Here is a 14,992-nt window from a genome sequence, read left to right on the forward strand (position 1 = left end):
TCCCTGCCCTCCCTGCTGCAGTGCCTCACGCTGAGGGCTTTGCAGCTTCCCTGCTCTCCTCTGCTCCATGCACAGTTCCTCCTGTCCCTCCCAGACCTGAGCCTTCCCAACAGCGGGCAGCCGGGCAGTAGCGACTGTGGGACCTGGAAGATTGTTGAGATCCTATTATGGCTCTGCCAGGCTGCAGAGCAAACAGCCCCTCTTTCCTCCAGCTCCCTGTATTTTCTGTTAATACTGCTTTTTCCCAGGAGAACATCTGATTATTCACCAGAATTTCTGAGTGGCACAGCTTGAGCCAGGGTGAGCTTTCAGAGAGGATCTCCTTGCAGGTCTCACTGACACCCTTGTTCCCAGGTGTTTAACAACTTTTCTCACATGTTTGGGTTTTCAGGAGCCTTCACCCCAATGCTGACCAGGAAGAAGTCCTTCACCAGTGCAATCGTTGGTGCACTGGTGGCACTCTCCATCATCACCCTGGTTCTCAGCCTGGTGAGGATTGAAGATGTGACGCTGCTACCCACAGTCAAGGTGAGCCCAGAGAAGGTCCCTGAGCATCTGTGGTGAGCCCTGTCACCTTGGGGAGGTGCTCCCAGCCGGCAGCTGGTCTGTGGGGCTCAGAGGGGCAATGGGTCAGGACCTGCTGGGAGTAACAGAGTGGGCGTTTTGTGCCAACCTCAAGCAGAAGAAAGTCAGAGGGGAAGGCTCCTCTGGAACTCATTCCCACACTGTACCAGGTATGGAGATTACCTGGGGCAGATGGGTAGGGCAGAGCCGCTCTGCCAGAGCACCTCTGGTGCCCTTTGTTCCTGCCAGCTCCCCCCAGTGTGTCCATACCCTCACACCATGGCACAAGCATCCTGCCTCCCCTTGTTGTGCCCTGGGCATGGCATCCCACCCCAGCTGCTGGAGAGGGCTGACAGGGATTTGGGTGAGGGGAAAGGCTTTATGGGGGAGAAGCAGGTGGCTGAGTGCTCCTGGAGAGGCCCTGTCATCCCTGCCCAGGCTGGGTGAAGCCATGGGGTAGCAGGGAGCACAAGAGATGGGAGAGTTGCAGGTCTCAGGGTGGGGGCCAGTGTAGACACAAAATGTATGTGACCATGAAAGAAAATAAAAAAGCATGAGGAAACAACAGGAAATGTTTGTGTGAATTGACATTGCAGCACAGACCTCAGGAGAGAGAATGACAAAGTCACTGTGGGGGACTGAGGGCAGTGCTCTTCTTTGCCATGGCTTTTTGCACAGCTGATGGGTTTTGTGCCTCAAACATGGGTTTTGGAGAATCTTCTGGCCCCACTGCCCTGGCAGGGTGACAATGGGGCCAGGGTCAGGCTGCTGCTCCTCTACCTTGATTATGTCTTGATTCCCCTTCCAGTATGGGATGGTGTTTGATGCAGGCTCATCCCACACCTCTCTGTTTGTCTATGAGTGGGATTCAGACAAGGAGAACAACACTGGAGTGGTCAGCCAGACTTTGTCCTGTGATGTCCAGGGTCAGTATCCTCCTGCCGTGGGCTCTGTCCTGCCATGTCTGAGTGGTGGGTGGGGTGATCCGTCTGGACAGCCCTGTCCCTGGGGCTGGCACTGTGGGCACTGGGGAGCTGTGGCTGTGGCTGGGGGCTCCCTGAGCCCCGGGCCCTTAGCACCATGTGGTGCCTGTGCACTCGGGGGGACTGAAGCACATCAATGGTGAATCAGTTTTTGTTTCTCCACCTTGGAGTGTCCCCAGCTGCTGTCCTGGCTGGAGAAGGTGTCACCTCTTGTAACGGGGGATGCTGCTGAAAGCATGGGAGACATGGGAGAGGAAGGGACGTGTGGGTCAGTCTGGCCTCAGGGGGCCTGGGGTCCCTGGAAAAGTACCTTTGTTGCTGAGAGGTGACGGCCCTCACTGTCCTTTGCCCTCTTGCTCCCACAACCCTGACCCCAGCCATTCCAATCAGCCTGTCCCACCCTGACTCTTTTTCAGGGCAAGGCATATCAAGCTATGCCAATAATCCCTCTGAAGCTGGCAATTCCCTAAGGGAGTGCCTGGATAAAGCCCTGCAAGTTGTTCCTGCTGAAAAGCAGAGGGATGTCCCAGCTTATCTTGGAGCAACGGCTGGCATGAGGCTACTGAGGTACTGCTGTGGGACAGAGGGTGACAGCAGTGACAGAAGTGCAAACAGCTATTGCCAGGACAGTTCCCGCACAGGGTCAGGACCCCAGCTCCCACACTGCCATAAGCAAACAACTGGGGAGAGAGGAGAAGGTGAGGACACAGAAAGGGCTGAACTGTCCTGAGCAGTGTCTATTGGGACATCCCAGGATGGTGCTGCATGCCCAGTTCTAAGCAAGAAATATTCTTCACAGCTTTGTTTGCTCTTCATTATTCCTTAATAACAAGGGAGTTGGGATGCCACCAGATGTGCCACATGCCCATGTGGGTGGGTGCTGGTGGGGCAGAGCTGTAGGAGACAATGAAGTGCTGCAGGTCCTGTCCTCACCTTTCACCACCCCATATTAGTTATTTTCAAATACCAGCCTTCATTTCATGGCTCTTGGTTTTATAGCTTCAGATAGCTCACATTATTTCTGTGCCCTGGCAATCAGACCTGGGAAGGAGCTGGGCCATAGCCTGAAGGCAGCTCACTTCAGAGAGCAAGAACAGCCCTGAGACATCTTCCCCCCTGAGAGGTCTGAACCCAGGCTGGACCCTTCCTGAAAAACCCTGGAGGTCAGCAATCAGCCCTGTCTTGGGCACAGCCAGGGGTGATGTTCAAACCTGGGTCTTGCAGCACAACCCCCTCCAGTCTCCAGCACTGAGACAGGGAAGGGTGGCCTGGGAAGGCTCTGGGTGACTGGGATCAAGCTGCACTGGAGGGGAGAGGTTGCTGTTGCTCCAAGATTGGCAATGCCAAGCCAAGACACCTGGGATTTACCCTGCATGAGCAGCTCAGACAAGTCATGTGGCAGGAAACTAATTTTCAGACAGATTGCTTGTGGCAAAAACTGAGTATGTAGAACTGGGAGAGAACCAGACTCTTGCTTTGTGTTTCTTGTGGTGTAGTTAGGTATGTGTCCTGTCCTTTGCATCATTCTTAGGGAACAGAACAGCTCAGCAACAGAGCAAGTCCTGGCTGAGGTCGCTAAAACCATGCAGGAGTACCCTGTGGCTTTCAAAGGGGCCCGAATCCTTACAGGAGAGGAAGAGGGAGCCTATGGCTGGATCACCATCAACTACCTGCTGGACTCCTTCACCAAGGTGTGAGAAGGGTGGAACCCTCACTCCTTTGCTAATAGTTTTTCTAATTTTCCTTAAGCTTTCTCAGTGCAGGAGAGGTTAGGGTTAGCAGATTTTGGGAATGACCCAGGGGAAGGAGACACATCCTCTGGCTTGCCCACGAGTGAGGAGGGAGAACTCAGGAATGAGGGTGTCTGCTGAGAGCTCAGGGCAATCTCCACACGTGTGGACAGAGGGTCTCTCGGGAACAGTGAGGTCAGTGCAGCACAGCTGGGCTTTGTCTTCCTGCCCTGGGAAGCTCCATCTCCCTGCAGTGCTGAGAGACTCCAGTTGAAGGCAGCTCAGACCAAAGCCCTGTCCCAGCCCTGCCACTGCTCAGTGCAGTGCTGGCAGTGTCAGGCTCCTGTGGGGGCTGCTGCAGGATTCTTGGATAGAAATTCTTCCTCTTGCACCAGGACCCTTGCAACCTCCTTGGGAAGGGCAAGTCCCAAGCCAGTCCCTACCAGCACTTTGGCCTGGGGATGATAACTCAAAGCCAGGTGAACCCACATCATGTCAGCACCTCCTGACCACCTGAGAGTTCCATCTCCGGCATGGCTCTGATAAATATCCAGCTGCCTGGGCAGGGAGGGTGGGGGAGGGCTAACATGAACAGGCCGATTGAATTTAATTAAAAAATCCTGTTGTTTTCAATGGGATGAGAATTCTGCTCAGGACATTCTGTGCTACTTCTCTTCCTCTCCTGGCTCTCCTTGTCAGTACTCTCCCAAAGCACACACGTGGCTTCGTCCGGAGGCAGCCAACATTTTTGGGGCACTGGATCTTGGAGGAGCATCCACTCAAATCGCCTTTATGCCCGAAGGTTCAGGACTGAGCCAAAATGAAGCCTCTGAGTTCACCCTGTACGGGTACAGCTACAACATCTACACTCACAGCTACCTCTGCTATGGGCAGAACGAGATGCTGAAGCGGCTGGCAAAGGAATTAATTGTGGTGAGAGGCTGCTGAGGGGTAATTGGCCTGTAGCATCATGATGCCAACCACAGACCTGTTAATGCATAAAGTAAGGACAGGCAGGGCTCTTCTGGAGAGGCATCAGCAAGGACTGAGAGCAAGGACAGTCTCCTCGGGGCATGGCAGGGCAAATGTGGAGAGGAGCAAGGACATCATGGAAGGGTTGAGAGGGACTTTAAAGCTCATTTTGTTCTGTCCCCCGCCATGCACAAGGCCACCTTCCACAATCCCAGGGTGCTCCAAGCCCCATCCAACCTGGCCTTGGACACTTCCAGGGATGGGGAAAATGTCAAAAGGGGCAGTTTGAGATCTTCTGGCTTTACATGGGGTGTACAGAAATGCAGGACGAGGCTCTTCTCAGAGGTGCAAAGTGCCAGGACAAGAGGCAAGGGGCACAAGCTGGAACATCTGAGTTTCAAACCTGATAAAGTGGAAAGGTTTTCTCCAATAGGAATGATCAGATATTGGAATCAGACCCAGAAATGCTGTGAGCATCATCTCTGGTGATCCTCAGAACTTGATGGGTCAAGGCTCTGAGCAAACTGCTCTAGTTGCTTTAACATGTCATGCTTTAACAAGAGGATTGGCACAGGGAACCTACAGCTCTCCTGAACCTCAGCTACTCTGTGACTTCACAGACCTGAGAAACGTGAGCTGAAGATCTTTCTGAGGCCAATTTTTGGAAGGTCAGAGGTGAAGAGCATCTTCATGGAGGTGCATCTCACCAGCAGAGCAGCCTTGGTGAGCCAGAAGGGTTTGTCTTTGCTGTATGGTCAGGAAAAGTCCATGGTGACCCTGGATGGGATTGGAGCTAGAACCAGAGCTACAGCTAGGGTGGAGAGGGCTTTCTATGTCCCCAGAAATGATCCTTCTGGCCAGGGCAGAGACATGCTGGGTCCTTGAAACTGCTCTGCCTCTGTGGGAGAGGGAACGAGACAAAGCCGAGTGAGAACTAGTGCTGGGCTCATGCTGGGACAGCCAACAAGACCAGGACTGAAGGGCAGGAGTTGGCAATGTCGGTGCCTGGGTTTTGGGGAGATGCTGGGTGTGTCTACATGCAGCCAGGAGGGTCCGGAGGAGCTGCAGCTGCATTTTGCTGTCCCCAGGAGTCGTCCTCCAGCACACGAGTCCAGCACCCCTGCTACCCCAAGGGCTACACCGAGACCGTGTCGCTGTCCTCCTTCCGCGCCAGCCCCTGCACGGACGGCAGCGACCCGCGCCTGGCCCTGGGCGACAGCACCGCCACCCTGGAGGGCAGGGGCAACGCCAGCGCCTGCCTGGCAGCCCTCAGGAAGCTCTTCAACTTCTCGGCGTGTGGCCAGAGCCAGCACTGCACCTTTGACGGCGTCTACCAGCCCCCGCTGCGAGGGCAGTTTATTGTAAGGCAAATCCGTGCTCCCACCTCCTCGAAGGGCGTCCCGCGGGGCTGGGCTGGGCTGTCCCCGATGGCCCATGGCACTGCCACCTCCCTGCAGGGAACAGCAAGAGGGTCCCCGAGCGCCACTGCCTGAGGCCACACTAAGGACTGCTGCTGGATGGTTTTCCAGCCAAACTTCAAAATGGGACCATGTTGAGAATCATCGAATCCCAGACTGGTTTAGGGTGGAAGGGACCTTCAAGCTAATCTTGAGCCACCCCGTGCCATGGGCAGGGACACTTCCCACTCTCCCAGGTTCCTCCAAGCCCTGTCCAACCTGGCCTTGAACACTGCCATGGATTTGTTCATAAAACAGGGGTTTGTCAATAAAATTGAGACAGCAGCCTTCAGGCAAGGCTCGGGCTCTGCAGGCTGTGCTGCTGTCACCAGCAGGCACCAACCCAGAGCCCATCACCTGCTGGGACAGGGACAACAATGCCCTGGGACTACCTGGGGTGGGACAAACCCTTTGAAGGAAAACCCCACCTCCTGCAATGGGGCAGCTGCAATGGGGCAGCTGCCAGGCATGCTCCACTGCAGTTCTCCAGTGTTTGTCTCTTGCCTTGCAGGCCTTCTCTGCCTTTTACTATAACTTCAAGTTCCTGAACCTGACGGAGGGGCAGCCTCTGGCCGTGGTCAGAGAGTCCATTGAGGGGTTCTGCACAAGGAGCTGGGAGGATGTATGTTCCTCAGGATGAAGGCTGTGTGGAGCATTCAGATTGAAAGGGGTTGTGGGGTGGGAGGAGGGAGTGGGGACCCCTCCAGGGCAAGGTTCTCTGGTTCTGAGCTGTGCCCTACACAGCAGAGCCACTCCTGAGCTCTGTGTGGAGCTGGGACTGTCCTGCATCCACTCCTTGCTCATACACCCTTGGGAATAGGGCAGCCAGGGCAGGCAAGGGCAGCAAAATCTCATCTTCAGCACAGGAGCTGGGGTTGGAGGTGGGGATGGGGATGCCAGGGAGGATGGTGAGAGCAGAGCCAGTTGCTGGCACAATGCTGAAGACAAGTAAAATCTTGGAATCATAGAATTCCAGACTGGTTTGGTTGGGAAGGCTCATCTTGTTCCACATCCCTGACATGAGCAGGGACACCTTCCACTAGACCAGGTTGCTCTAAGCCCATCCAACCTGGCCTTGAGCACTTCCAGGGATGGGGCAGCCACAGCTTCTCTGGGCAACAAATGGGAGTGGATAAACCCAGAAGTATGCCACCACCTCCATGGGGCACAGAACAGGATCCCCTTGCATGAGGAGGCTGGGATGGGAGAATCCAGGGCAGGAGGAGCTACAATAAGCTACAATATGTGCCTCTGTTTCCATGTGGAGTGTAATTCCTCCCCAAAGGAGCTGCCCTGTAAAGAGAAATTCAAAATCACTGCCTGGCCCAGAAGTCTCTTTCTGGATGCAGGTGACTGTGGAGTCACTGCCGCATATGCAACATGTTTCAGGGCTTTGTCTTCAAAGCCTTCCCTTCATCCCCAAACATTCCCCATCCCAGTTGTCTTCCAGCTACCCCAAAGAGAATCCTGAGCGACTGCCTAAATACTGTGCCAACGCAAACTACATCCTCACACTCCTCCTCGATGCCTACAAGTTCAACGAGACTAGCTGGAGCAACATCATCTTTCAGATGAAGGTGGGCAGTACTCCCAGCCTGTGCGGGGGAGCAGAGGTGGTCCTGGGGGAGAACCAGCCCCATATTGGGGTGCTGGGGGAGAGCCAAACCCTGTATGGGGGCTGCTGGGGGGGAGCCAGTTTCATGTTGGGGTGCTGGGGAGCAACAGTCCAGAGAGCCCTGCCTGCCCCCTGTCCTGGAGTGGCACTGGTGCAGGGACAGCTACTGCACCCTGTTTGTGCTGAGCAGGAGTGGGTGGGTGGCCCTGTGCCAGCAGTGGCTTTCCTGCAGGGCTAATCCCTGTCCCCTCTCTCGGAGCAGGCAGGGAGCGCCGACGTGGGCTGGACACTGGGGTACATGCTGAACCTCACCAACATGGTCCCAGCTGAAGCTCCACCCAGCCTGAAGGGGCACAGGCCTTCCCTGTGGGCTGCAGCCATCACCATCATCATCCTCACCCTCATCTTGGGGCTCGCTGCCCTGGTCCTGCTGCTGTGGCTGTAGGAGCCTGGCCATGTTTGGGAGCCCAGCAGGAATGGACCAGGCCTGCAGGACCATGCTGGCATCCTCATGCTCCTGCCTGTGGGACTGGAGCCCAGGGCTGGGTCTGTGCTGCTAAGCATTTTCATCTCTACAGCTCCAGAGAACTGGGGTCTGCTTCTCCACGGGCCTAGCCCCAACATGCAGACAGGCACTCTCTGAGGTTTCCAGTGGAGCTCCACTCCCATGGAGACCCAATGGGATCGGCTGAAGAAGCCTCAGCCAAGCCTGTGTGCCTCCTGTCACTGCACTGCCTGTCACATACATAGCTACATCCCACCGGCTGGCTGTGGGGCTGTGGAGGGCCAGCCTGGACATGGGACAGTGCCCCAGTGCCAGCCTGGTGGGGCACGGTGCAGGCACCTGGGGACAGGGTGCTCCATGGAATGCTGGCTCCATGAGTGCAGTCGCCAACAGCCAGGTGGGCCTTGCTGGGTCTGCCAGGCTAAGGATCTTTGTGGGACCCCAGCTGGCCCTGTGGAGGGTCTGTGGCTGGGGCTTACATGGAGATGGTCTTGGAGAGAGAAAGAAAACTGAGCACCCAAAGTCAGAAGTATGGTCCATGCCCCTCTAGAGAGTCCGTGTTATCGTCTCATCAGCATGTTATGGCATGTCGTGTCATCTCATCATCATCTCAGCACTCATCATCTTCCTTTTCACCTGGAATAAAGGGATTGATGTTCCACAGTGCCTTCCTGGAGACAGCATTGTCCCACCAGCAGAAGGCCTGGACCCCATGGGTGTCAGGATGAGGCTCCAGCAGGCTGTGAGTCCTGCCCTGCACATGGCTGACCTGGGTCCTGCCCACGGCCTTTGCCTTTGGTTCTGCTCGTTTTTACCTGCTCTGCGGATGATTCATGTTGTTGTTTGCGTTCCCACAGTGAGGAGCAGACCTTTGATGTCCCTGTGGAATGCTGGGCACCTCACAGCTCTCGTCACACAAATAAACATTGTACAAGGCAGCCCGTGGGGAAATGCCTGCTACTTTGCTCCCAAATCATTGTGATTTTATTACTTCTGTCTCCCAAGTAATGGCTGGTGATGACGGAGACTCAGGGGAGAGGCAATGAATATCTGGGAGGTGTCCCCGGAGACACTGAGGTGTCTGCTGGACCTTGGAGTGGAGCCAACAGGGCATGAGGACAGGCCTTTTCCTTCTCAGAGGAGGTGTCTCAACTCACCTGTCACTTGGCTGTGAGTGGGACTCCCCAGAAATATAAGGGGGGTCCTGGGAGCTGCCTCTGCCATGTCCCAGAGTGTTCCCAAGTCACCCTGGAAAGGGAGGATGAGCTGTCTGCCAGGCCTGTGGCATGGGATGCAGCTGGACTGGAGAGGAACCTCATGCAGGAGAGGAGGGGGCTGTGCCATCTCCCCCCTCACACGGCTTCCCAGTCCTAGGCAGAGCCCCGTCTAGCAGGCCAGTGCCCCCCACATCCCCAATGCCATGGTCCCCTGTACCTGGCAGTGGCCATGGGAGATGCAGACCCTGGCCCTGGGATGTAGCAGGACGTGAGTGTCCCACCTACGGTTTCTGCTGTGGGTTTTCACCAGCCCTGTGACAGTCCCACAGCTGCCAGACAACCCTAACCCCCATTTCCAGCCACCCCACAGCATAGTGGTTCCCAGGCCCCAGTGCTGAGCCCCTGCCCACAGGGCCAAGCCTTCCCTCCTGGAGCATCTTCAACCAGCAGTGCAGGGAAAGGAGAACTGGAAAGCACACAGCTATGAGAAGTTTGTTTTACAGCTGTGCCAGTTCCAGCTCACCAAGCCAGGACTTAGGGTCCCCCAGAACAAGTCCATGGCCTCTGGGCACACAAGGGTGATTCCTGGGAAGCAGCTACTTGCAAAGGTACAGCAGCAAGACTCGGTGGCCTCAGCAGCCTCTGGAGGCAATGCTGCTACAGCTGTTCATAGCCTGAGGAGCTTCTCTGATAGCACATGGCTGTGAGCAGGCACAAGGTGAGGATGAGCATGATGGCCAGCAGAACTGTGGCTGCTATCCAGATGCTTCTTGGGAGCTCTATGACTGCTGTGAGAGGCTCTGAGGGGATTATGTTGGTGAGATTGAGCATGCAGCCCAGAGTCCAGCCCACATCTACATTAGCAACCTGCACAGACAGACAGGAAAGAGGGATGGGAAAGGCTGCAAAGTACCAGGCAAACTAGAGAAGAGCTTGCACCCCCAGGTCCTGCTCCACAAACACCATTTCTGTGCCCATCTTGGGCTGCAGGAGCCCCAGCAGTGACACAAACTGGGAGAGAACACAAAGGGCCAGGCCAGATGTCCCAGCAGCTTTGTGAGTGTAGCTCAAGAGCTGCCCTGGGTATGGGTAGTGGGGCTGTGCTGCCCTGGTATGCCCTGTCCCCAGCAGCAGCAGGATGGGCACAAGGCACTTCACAGCACAAAGTGTGGAAGCTGGGGGCTGCAGGACTCTCTCCTACCTGCCAGACAAAGTGGATGTTAGGCCATGTTGTGTAGTTGAATTTGTAGCCTTGCAGGAGAAGGGTGAGGGTGAAGGAGCTGGTTGTACAGGTGTCACAGAGCTGGGTCCTGCTCGCTCTGGGGAACAACTCCTGCACCTCAGAACAGGGGGAGGCTGGACACAGAGCAGGGCTGGATGTGCCCACTCTGGGGAACAGCCCCTCAGGGCAGCTGAGAGCAAAGACCGGGAGAACAAGGAGACCCCGGGGAGCTGCAGGCTCCCATCTCTCTCCCATCTCTTTCCAGGTGCAGAGACCTTTCTCTTCCTCCTGGCTCTCTACAACTGACCACAGCAGAGAATGGGCTGTGGATGAGACTTCAGGCTGTCCACTGCCCAGGTGAAATGCACTCCTGGGCAGAATCTCACCTGTTCCCAGCTGCTGTTGCAGATCTGCCAGATGGTGGCATTAATCAAGCTCGAGGACTGGCCTCCTGTCAGGTTCAGAAAATGAAGGATGTGATAAAACCCCGAGAAGGCCTGTGGGTGTTGAGACCAAAGGTGACAGCTTAGTGAAGCACTCAGACCACTGTTGCCCCCCACCCATTTGCAGTGGTTCCTGTAAGGCCCCGCTCATAACTGCAAGGTGCTGGCAGTGACCCTCTGGGAGGGAGCTAGGGAATGCTCCCAAATGGACAGGGAATGGTCCTGGGAGAGAGATGGGGCTGCCTGGCACAGAGATCAGCACACTCTGTGTCTCCATGTGTCAGGTAAAACCCAGCTGCCAGGGCTGGCACTACTCAGACACTCTCCTAGAGCAGTTTTCCAGGGTTATGCCCCAAATTCCCATTGCCCCTCACAGGCGCAGGAGCAGAGGCTGCTTACAAAGAACTGTCCCCGCACAGGGGGCTGGTACACCCCATTGAACCCGCACGGCCACTGCGCCCCACAGCTGAAGTTGAAGAGTCTCTGCACGGCCGTGCCACACTCGGCTGGGTTCCCTGTCCCCATCACCCTGAGGACATGGCCAGGGCTGGCTGAGCTTGGCGCATGCACACAGGGGCTGTTGTAGAGCTCTGCCACGGTGAGGTTCTCCTGGTACCCCCGGGGGTAGCAGGGGTGGGAGATCTGAGCACTCGAGCTGGCCTGGAGAGAGACAGGGCCATTAATGGGGCTGCCATGCCACTGAGACCCATCCCACAGCCCATCCCAAAAAGCAGGACCTACGCCCCAGGAGGACTGGATGCATCCCACCCGTCAGCTCCCTGAGCACCCCTAGCTCCCACAGCACTGGGCTCCGGCCAGTTGTGCAGGGACTGTGCTGGGAAGCCTCTCTCGGGGCAGAAGTGGAGCAAGGGCAAGAGAATGGTGAGAGCAAAAAACCTACAGATACATCTGAGCTTAGGAAATTACAAAAAATGCCACTGCACAACAAGATGTGGGGAGAAGGGAGCCCTGGCTGGCAACCACCAGCACCTTCCATCCAAATGAGGGCATTTTTTGCTTCCCTAGATCAAGTCCAAGCCTCTGCCAATTCCCAACTCTTTGTCCACAGGCACACCCAGCATTGCAGGGGGCAGATGTGCCATGGCACTGGGAGGTGGCTGAACAGTCCCCGTGCCCCGTGGCACCTGGTGCAGAGCTGCCAGAAGCATCTTCAGGGCCTGGCTCTGCCCGTAGCACAGGTAGCTGTGGCTGTACAGGGAGTAGTTGGTGCCGTACAGCCGGAAGAACACGGACGTGTTCTTGTCCTCCACAGGGACCCCGGGCTGGAAGGTGATCTGCGTCGAGGCACCGCCAAGGTCCAGAGCTCCCAGAACCTCGGTGTCCTGGGGATGTTCCCATTTCTCTGCAAACGAGAACTGGCCCAACACGCAGCAAGAGTAAGGCTGAGCTGCAGGCACTCGCACTCACACTCGCACTCGCACTCACACTCCCTTCTCTCAAGGACTTTTGGGCTCAGAAGCCCCAGAGGCACCTTCCATATGCTCCTGGCTCCCTGTTTTACCCCTGCCTGCCCCCATCCTCCTCAACCCACACACACTTCCACGGAGCACTGAGGTGTGGCCTCTTGACTGCTGCACATCTGCTGGGATGCACACACTCAGAGCAGGGAAAAAGGAATGCTATCACCCAGAGGCTGATACCACTGCCATATCCTTGGGATCCCAAAATCCACCCGTGTGTTAGCACACGACAGGCTGAGATGGACACAAAGATCCTGTTAATCCCATCAATGGGGTTGAATCTGCAGCCCACGGCCACAAGGGACAGACATTTGGTTGGGTGACCAGTGGCCCAAAGCTCCATTCTTCCCTCCTCTGCAAATAAGGCAAGCTGGCTGTAGCTCAGAAAAGGACATTCTCCCCACTGCCTCTCCCCTGCCCTGTCCCCGAGCTGCACCTTGACCAGCGTCTGCAGCAGGTAGTTGACAGTGATCCAGCCAAAGGAGCCCTCCTCGCTCCCCGTCAGGATCCGAGCTCCGCGGAAATCCACAGGGTACTCCCCGATGGCCTTGGACACCTCGGCAAAGACCTGCTCGGCCTTGGTGCTGTTCTCCTCCCTGCCAGCAAAGGCACAAACACATCAGCTGCTGCAGGCCCTGGCTGGCAGCTCGGGGAGCCGGGCTGGCAGCGAGAGGCTGCCGTGCCCTGCCAAGGAGCTGCTCGGAGACATCTCCCCTGCCTGCAGGTGGCTCCTGCAAACCCCAAATCCCTCACCCGGGGCCTTGGGCATCTCCCTAAATACGCTGCCTCCAGGCTCTGCCAGAGCACTGGGAAAGTTCATGCCAGTCTGGCAAAGGGGGCTCATCCCCCAGCAGCTGGGGCTGCTGCCAGCCTGGGGCTGCACAGGACTGGGCACGTCCCCCGGGCACAGCCAGCAGCTCTCCCGGACACCCCACGGCACGGCAGACAGGGATGCTCTGCCCATCCCCACGGCCTGGCTGGGCAGCACCCCTGTGGCCCAGCCCCTGTGCCCTGGCGCCAGCCCCGGCTCTGGTGCAGCGTGGCAGCACCGGGAAGGCCGGGAGGTGCCAGCCTGGCCGTGCCGGTACCTCAGCAGCCGCATGCCGGCCGTGGCCCCCAGGTACGTGGGGGTCTCCCGCTGCTGCTCGGCCGGGATGATCTTCATTGCCTTGTCCAGGCAAGGCTTCAGGCTGGTGCCAGCCCCCGCGGGGTCGTCTGCATAGCTGGAGATGCCGGGTCCTGCCACAGAGAACCGGTGATGGAGAGAGCCCAGTGCTACCCCAGAGGGACAGCACAGCAGGGGACATGACCCCGCATTGTCCAGGGAGCTCTACTGGGCCTGCTCAGACACACCCAGGTTTTCCAGCCATAGCCCCAGTCCTGCTCTGTTTGGAGCTGCACAGACACCAAATGTATGCTGCTTGCCCCTGGGAGCTGTCAGGCACCACCTGAGTGGAGACAAGGTATTGCTCAGGGACTTGTGCAAAGCTTTTGGGAGGCCCTGAGGGCACACAAAGTTGCACATAATGAAAGAATGTGTGGACAGATGTGGTAAGAAGAGCCAAGGAAGTTGAGACAGGTGAGAAGGAGCAAACTTTACATCCAGCATCCCAAGCCGTGAGGTGGTACACATCTGGACAGGACTGGCTGCAGGACCTGGGCTAAATGGGGACGCAATCCCTCCCCCACCTCTGCACCTCCCAATGACTGTAGGGCTCCCTCAGATGCAGACTATCCCCCGACCCTTTCCTATGATTCCTCACAGGGCATTCTCCCTTCAGCCCAAAGGAGGCTGAAAGACTCGGATCAGTGATGGTGCTGTGAGAGTTTGGGACAGATCTAGGAGACTGGGAGAGAGGGAGGACAGATCTCCGCACACTCACCGGACACAGAGCAGGCCTCCACCTGGGAGACGATGCCGGTGCCGTTCTCCTTGTGCGCAGGCCACTGGTAGATGTAGAGGGACGTGTGTGTGGAGCCAGCATCAAACACCAGACTGTACTGGGGAGGCAGAGTGGACGTGGGGTCACAGCTGGCTCAGGGATGCACCAAGTGTCACGGGGGTTTCTGACAGCTCCTGCTCCTGCTTCCCCTGTGTGGCCATGAGCAGCAGAGGTCTGGACATCTACCCTCCCTTCAGCAGCCCTGCTCTGCCTCTAGCAGCCCCGCTTTTGCCACTCCAGCGAGTTACAGCTCAGGAAGGACGTGCAGGTCAGCAGGGTGAGTTGCAGAGCATTGAGGCATCCAGATATGGCCCAAAGGCTGCTTCCAGGCCTTTGGCAAATCTCACAAAACCTTACATTTTTTTAGCAGACCAACAGCACAAAGCAGGAGGGGAGAGAGGGGTAAACCCAACAGGTGACCTGGACATCTGAAAATAGGGAAGAAAGTGCCTGTGGTGGGCAGATAGAGCAGTCATGAAGAGAAGGCTGCACTTCTCTCTTCCATCCTTAGCCAAGTAGCCAGGACCGTGGTTTGGGGGAGGTTGATCTGCTCAGTGCCATCTTGATGAGGTTAGGTCCTGAAAAGCTGAGGTGGTTATGGGGAAACCTGCAAGCTGAAAGGAAGGCAGGGCTGATGAAAGAATTCGAGGTGGAAGGGGGCTGGTGGCATTCCCAGGCTCCCCCAGGTCTCACTGGACACCTACTTTGATCCTGGTAGCAAGAACAGCATCCTTTGCCGGAATCAGGACCAGGACGAAGACGGCCACCGTCAGCAGTCCCAGCACTGCCGCCGAGCCGCAGCCCACCACCCCGAGCAGGCGCGGCGACATCGATGAGCTTTGGGGAGGTCGGTAGGAAAG

The 14,992-nt window shown here is 56.8% G+C and overlaps 2 protein-coding genes across 2 annotated transcripts; one reads left to right on the forward strand and one right to left on the reverse strand.

Moving 5' to 3' along the window:
- The first annotated feature begins 405 nt into the window (after positions 1–405).
- On the forward strand, positions 406–7,766 carry LOC134051688 (ectonucleoside triphosphate diphosphohydrolase 8-like). Its single transcript, XM_062505635.1, has 9 exons — positions 406–528; positions 1,373–1,490; positions 1,964–2,114; positions 3,079–3,238; positions 3,977–4,210; positions 5,338–5,610; positions 6,218–6,328; positions 7,146–7,283; positions 7,584–7,766. Exons 1-9 carry the CDS (start codon positions 406–408, stop codon positions 7,764–7,766), a joined length of 1,491 nt encoding a protein of 496 aa, XP_062361619.1.
- Positions 7,767–9,700: 1,934 nt separating this feature from the next.
- Positions 9,701–14,962, reverse strand: LOC134051750 (ectonucleoside triphosphate diphosphohydrolase 8-like). The gene is made up of 9 exons (XM_062505719.1): positions 14,837–14,962; positions 14,073–14,190; positions 13,278–13,428; positions 12,626–12,785; positions 11,854–12,084; positions 11,108–11,368; positions 10,652–10,762; positions 10,245–10,382; positions 9,701–9,910 (listed from the first exon to the last, which is right to left on the reverse strand). Exons 1-9 carry the CDS (start codon positions 14,960–14,962, stop codon positions 9,701–9,703), a joined length of 1,506 nt encoding a protein of 501 aa, XP_062361703.1.
- Positions 14,963–14,992: the final 30 nt, after the last annotated feature.

Source organism: Cinclus cinclus, chromosome 19, assembly GCF_963662255.1.
Source record: "Cinclus cinclus chromosome 19, bCinCin1.1, whole genome shotgun sequence".
Classification (NCBI taxonomy): Eukaryota; Metazoa; Chordata; class Aves; order Passeriformes; family Cinclidae; genus Cinclus; species Cinclus cinclus.

Bases quoted from the DNA above. Each gene is read 5' to 3' on its own strand.
- LOC134051750 (XM_062505719.1), bottom strand. From the start codon at position 14,962: ATGTCGCCGCGCCTGCTCGGGGTGGTGGGCTGCGGCTCGGCGGCAGTG. The intron at 10,763-11,107 runs GTAAGCAGCCTC...CAACACCCACAG, and splicing joins CTGTGCGGGGACAGTTCTTT to GCCTTCTCGGGGTTTTATCA. The intron at 9,911-10,244 runs GTAGGAGAGAGT...CTGTCTGTGCAG, and splicing joins ACATCCACTTTGTCTGGCAG to GTTGCTAATGTAGATGTGGG.
- LOC134051688 (XM_062505635.1), top strand. From the start codon at position 406: ATGCTGACCAGGAAGAAGTCCTTCACCAGTGCAATCGTTGGTGCACTG. The intron at 5,611-6,217 runs GTAAGGCAAATC...CTTGCCTTGCAG, and splicing joins CGCTGCGAGGGCAGTTTATT to GCCTTCTCTGCCTTTTACTA. The intron at 6,329-7,145 runs GTATGTTCCTCA...TCCCCATCCCAG, and splicing joins GCACAAGGAGCTGGGAGGAT to TTGTCTTCCAGCTACCCCAA.